General features: G+C 31.2%; 1 protein-coding gene across 2 annotated transcripts; it reads right to left on the reverse strand.

Annotated features, from left to right (window-relative positions):
• Positions 1-1163: 1163 nt before the first annotated feature.
• Positions 1164-6398, reverse strand: LOC145055408 (tRNA synthetase beta subunit family protein). Of its 2 annotated transcripts, none has more exons than XM_079003754.1 (20): positions 6260-6398; positions 5386-5475; positions 5243-5298; positions 5062-5165; positions 4797-4926; positions 4579-4694; positions 4403-4469; positions 4263-4304; positions 3954-3995; positions 3667-3743; positions 3080-3206; positions 2822-2989; positions 2620-2748; positions 2424-2525; positions 2226-2360; positions 2036-2110; positions 1836-1943; positions 1647-1742; positions 1482-1565; positions 1164-1400 (listed from the first exon to the last, which is right to left on the reverse strand). In XM_079003754.1, the coding sequence occupies exons 2-20, from the start codon at positions 5441-5443 to the stop codon at positions 1332-1334; spliced, it is 1785 nt and encodes a 594-aa protein (XP_078859880.1). In that variant the 5' UTR covers positions 5444-5475; positions 6260-6398; the 3' UTR covers positions 1164-1331. The 2 variants fall into 2 exon arrangements, with proteins under 2 accessions (XP_078859880.1, XP_078859953.1); XM_079003827.1 differs by having other exon boundaries at positions 5386-5496; positions 6260-6392.
• Between the last annotated feature and the right edge of the window lie 1117 nt (positions 6399-7515).

Raw genomic sequence — 7515 nt, forward strand, 5'->3', positions numbered from 1 at the left:
ATATATATATATATATATATATATATATATATATATATATATATGTGAATGGAACTTTGAAAGAAAAATATAAAAATTAAAAGCATTTAGGGGTTACGGCATGGAACAACTAAAATAAAAGTAAAATTTTCATCACTAATGACAGCATGGAACAACTAATATGTTAATAAGTTAATAAACAATTTTTTAGTTGATAACAGCGTGAATAACCTATTGACCCATGTTCAAATCCTGACACTACTCAGCTCTTGTGGCCATGGAGGTTCGCCTGCAGTGACTCCAGGGCATGAGACAAAGTCTCATGTTTGCAGCGGGGGATTAGTCGGTGCGCGTAAGCTGGCCCGGAAACCCTCGTTAGGGAAGTTCCCTTTCCAAAAAAAAAGTTGTTTTGCCATAGACCACAAATAATAAGCCAAAATTCCAATAATCTGATCCTATGATCCCCGTTCCTTTCCGACTAAAATAAAAGTCTAAAATTTTCATCACTAACGGTGTTAGATTTTCATTTTCTTTTTAATTTCATTGTTCATCTTTTGTTAATTTATCAACTTATGTGACTTTATTTTTTTATTAATTAAATATTAAAAGGTTGAAAATGTATAACGACTAATCAAAAAGGTAAAATAATCTTTTTTAAGTTTGATTATGACGAAATCCACAACCAAATTGGCCAAGAATTATATCCTTAATTTTTCAAGGTTTGGACATTAGTCAAATAAAATGACAAACCATGAGGACCATTTATGCGGTTTTGTCTTAATGCAATGTATATATCAACATGTATATATTGCGTTAACTTTATATCAAGATGTATACATTGTGTTCTATATCCAGTAAATTAATTTTAAAAATATATTCTTGTAATTGAAGTATAAATAATTACAAAATTACTGTTTAGTTTACTAGTTAGACGCATTCATATGCCCAAGAGATCTCGAGTTTTTGCCTCCTCGTCATTCTTCAAATTTCTTTTTATAAGACGTTGTCATGGTCAACAAAAAAATATGTCCAACGAGTGTGAGCCGAAAAAGAAAAAGATAAAAACAAATCAAATTTAAAAACTTGAGACTTGTTTTTCTCATTTTGACCAGTTTTTACGTAAATGAACAAAATTCAGATGAATTGAAGTTTTATGATAAATAAAAATAAGCAAAGGCAAACCATGAGCAACCAAAAATTCATACACCAGTATTAGATGATTTTTAAGGAAAGAATTACAAAATCTTATATGCTACACATCTCTCATTTCAGGGGAAAAAAATAGATAAATATTTATGAATTTAAACAAAAACAATCATTCAATTTTCCACTATGCTGACAAAGATTATAAATTATAGCAGGCTTTGGAGGTTGAGCTCCACAAATGAGCATGGATCAGGTATGTCAAAGTTGTCCAGCACCTGAAAGTCACCCAAAAAAAATTTTAAAAAAATATATATAATGTAACTAACAATTTGTAAGGAGTGAAGAGTAGTACTAACCTGTGGGTGAACAATGCCAAAAGTCCCAATAGGTTTGCCTTTGAAAATTATAGAAGCTTGTCTTCCAGACAGAAACTCGGGCTCCTGAATTCATTCCCACAACAATTGTAAGCATCAGACTCTTTAAGATTTAACAATAATAATAATAATAAGTCTAATTCTTACATCTGAGCGAACAATATGGTAACCGGTATTGTCCCCAGGGGATACAAAAGGAGTACCAGTTACTTGCATGATTCTGTCTACCAGCCCATGTATCAGCTGCAAACAAAAAGAAAAAGTTGTTTTTGTTTTTTTTTTTTTAATATTCCTTCAAATTTAAAAAAAAAAAAAAAAAAAAGATATATATTTCACCTCGAAGCCCGATGTAGCACCACAGTAAAGAGCTGCCACTCGGCGCTGGTTTCTTGCCCCAACATCTTTTGACTCATCCAACACCGCTACATCACCTACTTCAAATATCTACACTTCCAGATATAATAATAATAATAATAAATAAAATAAAAAGCAAATTGTTTGTTAATACTATATATATATATATATATATTTATTACCTTGATAGGTTTTGGATGATCTTTATTGTGTGCAACTGTTTTTAATATCCCAGCCATAAGACTGCTCCGTGCAACCTACACACACAGTTGACAAGTTTATTATTATTATTATTTAATAGAAAAGTAACACAGGTTTGAGACTTAATAATAATAATAATAATACAAGGGGCAAAGAAACAAAGAAACCTACCTCAAAATCTGCAGAGCGAGGATTGCCAATAACAACTGCGGTTGATTTGTCATCTTTACGGTTTAACATAGCAAAATTTTCTTTGTATGAGCATAGAATCCATGTTAGCACCTCCGAATAACCACTCAGTGCAATCTAAATAAATACCAAAAAAACATTAAATCTATCATCAATTTTCTTACAACCATACATATGTACCTCCATTCTGATAAGGTCACTGAACTGATTCAGAGGCAAAGGCTTTATGGATGAAGGCTTCCTCTTTGGAATTTCATTGAAACCATAAGCAATCGCCACATCCTTCCGAATTTGTTACAAAAAAAAAAAAAAAAATTAATATTTTCATGTCGGTTGATGGAAATAATCACACAATTTTTACTACTTTTGTTTGTACCTCTGCTACATCACATGCATGAAGCACATCACTTCTGGTTGGAGGAACAGACACGGTGAAAATGCATTCATCATTCTTTGTCACTGATTGCTTGGCATGTAATTGCATTTTGTTCAACAACCCAGCAACCTGAATGGTGGAGGGTAAAAAAGTAAATTTTTGTAGTTTGATAATGTAAGTAATCAGATAACAAGTTTAATACCTTATTTGCTTCCAGTGTAACCCCAGCGATACCATTTATGTATGTTAGAGAGACCTCCATATCGTAGGGTGATAGTTCAGGGCAAATGTAGGATTTTCCATCAGAATATATTACTTCAACTGGCTCCACTTCAAACTTTCGTTCACAGTATACAGAAAACATTGTCACCTATAATTAATAAATAAATAAAAAATGCATAATTCTATCAATACACTTGTTCTTTAAAAATGATTTAAAAAGTATGATTAAACACTTAACCATTGTGTTCAAGACAATCTTGGCCTTTGTCAAATCAGTGGCTGTGCATTCGATGAACACGTTCTTGGTCTTTGTAGAAATAGCTGAGTGGGCTCCATTGATTATTGGAGGCAGAGACAATACACGTCTGCAAAAAACATACTTCCATTAATTTGTCTGTAATAGCATATCTTATTTATTTCTTTTTAATCTTATCGCATCATTGTACTTTGAAAAATATACCAAATTATAGCAATAGATCCAAGATATCCCTAACCAGCACTACTAATCACCTATTTATACTAACTACTGACCTAATTGATCTAACAAGATAATGACCATATTGCCCTTGGTAACTAACTAAAGACAACTATCAAGATCAAACCCAGGCCTACTTCGAAGTGTAACATAAAGATGACGGTTAAAGAGAGTTAATTAAACTAAAATATTGTAAGTTTTAGAGCATTAAACCTTACAATGTGTTTTTTGCTAATTCATGTTCAACTTATTTTATTAAAGATACTTGACCATTGCATGAATTCAGAAATCTTTAAACATAAAACTTCAACCAGCATAACCATAACTACTATAAAGAGTAGGTAGAATACCTGTTTTTATCATATATAACAGGGTACACAGGTGAATCTTCAATTATGTGCAAGTACTTCTTCAGTTTCATATCTGACTGCATTAACAGAAGGCAAACAAGGCTTTCAAAAATTGATTCAATGGGCATAGAGCTCTCAAAATAACCAGGAATAAACTCACACACACATTCAAACATAAGCAACAGAAGTAGTTGATTACTTGATAGGAATATAAGTGAAGACCAGTGAAAAGACAGACATATACACATAAATATAAATAGTTAAATACACACACACACAGGGCCTACCTTGTAAAATTCCATTAGTTTATCAGCTCTGAAAGTTTCCACCTATAAAAGAAGTCATCACAGCATAAGTAAATCTCTTACCACACAACAAAACAACATCAAATATGCTGAAAATATTATAATACCAAAAGAGCGTAAAGCAAAATAATGATAACTAATCATCGCATTGATTGCGATTTCCCAACATTAGATATGAATGTCTTGGAAGTTGGAATAATGATAAATAAAAAAAGATACCATACTCATGAGTTATTTATATACAATATACGCAAATATGCACAGATCAAAATCAAATAATGCAACTTTTACCTGTTTTAATGGCTTGAACTCGATTTTTGATGGTGGCAAAGCCTGCACAACATGTCGATATAGTTTAGTTTACTCACTGTAAAATAGTTGCATCAATGAACAAGTAGCATCATCTGAATGTATTTAACAAATCTACAAACCTCATATGTGAATGGTCCTTCTATTGTGTCCAAGTCATGTGTTCCAATAGCAACCAGAGTTCTGCGCCTGAAAAAATGAAGATAGAAAATGAGAACATGATGAAACCAATGATGTCAGCAACTTCACTTGTAACATACTACAGCTGGAAAAAAAAAATATAAGATTCATATAATACCTGCATATATTTTGGTGAAGCTTATCTTGGAGATCAATGAAGCTGTTATATCTTGCCTCATTGAAAGTTATGCCTCTCAAAACAGCACAAACAACATACGGACGTATCTCTGATGTCTGGAAAAAGAGAACAAGATAACTTATACATATATAAAAAATGAAGAGCTGTTGTGCTTTAAACATTCATAGCACACGAGAGTTGGTTAATGAGATAAATACCTCTGGTTTTACATGCATTTTAAGCATAGATTGCTGACTGATATCAGCAAGAGTGTAATTTGGTACTGAATCAAGACCAAGAAAAATGCGAAGGGACTGCACAAGCCCCTCAAGACAAAGCAAATCATATCTGCATATCAAATGAGCATTTTATACATAAGGGACTAAGCCAATGCTAGCAGCATTGTTTATTTATTGGGCAAATCACACAATAAATCAAAAACATTCAAGAAAATAAGCAATATAAGTGAATTTAGGAAAGTACCGATTAGCAGGGACATCAATTTTGTAGATTATTTCTTCATCGCCACCAATGTCTTCATCTTCTTTTAGGTGTTTCTCCTTTCTTATAATTGCTTTCTCAGTTGTCTAGCATATACATGAAACTAGATAAATCATGCACATCTTACATACATACAAATGGATAAGAATGTGCAGATAGTTACCACATCATCGAGCTCGATTCCAAAGTCGAAGCATAATTCTTCGAACTCGTCTTGTGCTGACATTAAATAGTTGAAAGGAAAATAAGATTAAAGGGAACTGATAGAAATTTAAGAGAATATAATAAATTTAGAGTTAAACTCACTGTAAGTGCGTCCTAGGGCTTCGAAAAGAAGGTCCCTTCCAACACTAACTGTAGGCATGGTGGATTGAAATGACGGAAACAGCTATTCCCCTTTACAGATTGGAATGGAAACTGTAAGAGGGTGTTAGGCTAAGCTTATTTAAAATGACAAGCATTTTTTTAATTTATAGCTTATAGTGGTGTCAAAACAGAGTTTTTGAAAATGTATTTGGATTAGCTTATCCGGTGTCCAAACAATATAAGTTAGTTGATAAGATTTTTTAGTGTTTGGCAAAAAATGCTTATATGTGTAAAAAGGCCAAAAAGGGTTTCCTTTTACATTTTGACCTTAAGTGCATTTACAACTGCGACAGAAAGAAACTGATACAGAAAACATGCATGTATTGTTCATTCCCAAGCTACCAACATCAAAGTTCAAAGTTAAATATTAAAACATGTATATTAGAATTGATCGGTGAAAACATGCATAATAAGAAAGTAATATCCACATTCCTCTCAGGCATTTGATCAAACAGCTTGCCTGCAAGGCAAGCATCCCAACTCGGGTAAAAAACCATCATATATATCAGCTAAGGACACAAATTCAAACATCTAATTCAAGATACAGAACACTTTACACATCAGATATCATATATGAAAAGAAAACACGTTCCCTTTTTTACAGATATCATATATGAACAACAAACAAATAGCAAATTAGTAGCAGCAAACAAGTAGCTGTGGCTATCGAAGAAATCGACCAACAGCAATTGATAATAACACCAGCATCAATCGATAACCTTGTAATTGGTATCAATTGATATCAAGATTAGCGATTTCAAAAGAAAGCAGAAAAAAGGAAGAAATAAAACAGAAAAAGGGAAGAAAATGGAACCTGGGGTGGGGTGCGACAGTGTGGCTGTAGCTATCGAAGGTCTCCGGTCGGTGTCTTCACAGTGGTGGCGACGGCATACAGCTGCGAGAAGGGGAGGGAGTCGATTTGAGCAGAAACGATAGGCGATGCTGTAATGGAGTCGTAATAGTAAAGGTAAGGTTTTATTAGGTTAAAGGGCATATCGGTCAATTCTTAAATCAGGTGAAATAAATGTTTTTAATGGGTTAAAACCTTTAAACAAAATTGCATAAACGGTCTATGGTCTGTTAAAATTATATCATTTTTTTCTAAAAATATTTTGGTATAAAAGTGGTCTAATTTTGAATATTTTATGTATTTTTGGTAAAAAAAATATTAACTTTAACAAATTATTTAACAAATTGGTTATTAACTTTTTAAAACGATAATTTTATCTACAGATATCATTTCTGCAACCAAAATACAAATATCATTTATCCACCTCTTCTTTTTAATTTTATTCAATTATTATGCAATAAATATTTTTTTTAATTTTATTTTATTAGATTACTTTTTATAATAATATATTAATAAATATCATTTTAATATATAATATTTATATATTAATAAATACTATTTTATTGGATTATTAATTACGTATTTTTTAATTTCTTTCTTAATAGATTATTTATTTTTATTAGATTATTATATACTAATTAATATTATTTAAATATATAATATTAATATATTAAATAATATTACTTTATTAGATTATTAATTTTTTTATTAGATTAATTCTATGTTATTGGATTATAAGTTACTAATAAAAATTATTTTTAATATATAATATTTATATATTAATAAATATTATTTTAATGGGTTGCTAATGTTAATTGTTTTTAATTGTTTTCTTCATTATTTTATACTATAAAAAAACCCAAAGAAAATCACACCCAACAACATCTCCTAATTTATTATAAATATTTGGAAGATAACATATTTTTGACAACACTACCACCATCATCCAATCCAATAGTGGTGGGATGAGTGAGAAATTTTTAAAATAAATTAGGATGGTGGTGGTGTTGTCCAAAAATAAAAATAAAAATTAGTCCAAACAATATGGCGAGGGTCGTGCGATCAATAACTTAGGAGTGTGTGCGATGGGGGAGACGTATAATGTCGAAAAAGAGTCGGACTACTACGTCATATTATAAGAGATCTTATAGATAAGTATTATGATAGCAGACCATCTGTTGTACGGTTTAATTGTATATGGTTTGATAACAAAGACGGTG

The sequence above is a fragment of the Lactuca serriola genome, chromosome 1 (genome assembly GCF_051521515.1).
Source record: "Lactuca serriola cultivar US96UC23 chromosome 1, Lser_US96UC23_V15, whole genome shotgun sequence".
NCBI classification, from domain to species: domain Eukaryota; kingdom Viridiplantae; phylum Streptophyta; class Magnoliopsida; order Asterales; family Asteraceae; genus Lactuca; species Lactuca serriola.

Coding starts and splice junctions, on each gene's coding strand:
- LOC145055408 (XM_079003754.1), bottom strand. CDS start 5,443: ATGCCTACAGTTAGTGTTGGAAGGGACCTTCTTTTCGAAGCCCTAGGA. Junction 5,166..5,242: donor GAATCGAGCTCGATGATGTG/GTAACTATCTGC, acceptor TGTATATGCTAG/ACAACTGAGAAAGCAATTAT. Junction 4,927..5,061: donor ATTGATGTCCCTGCTAATCG/GTACTTTCCTAA, acceptor TTTGATATGCAG/ATATGATTTGCTTTGTCTTG.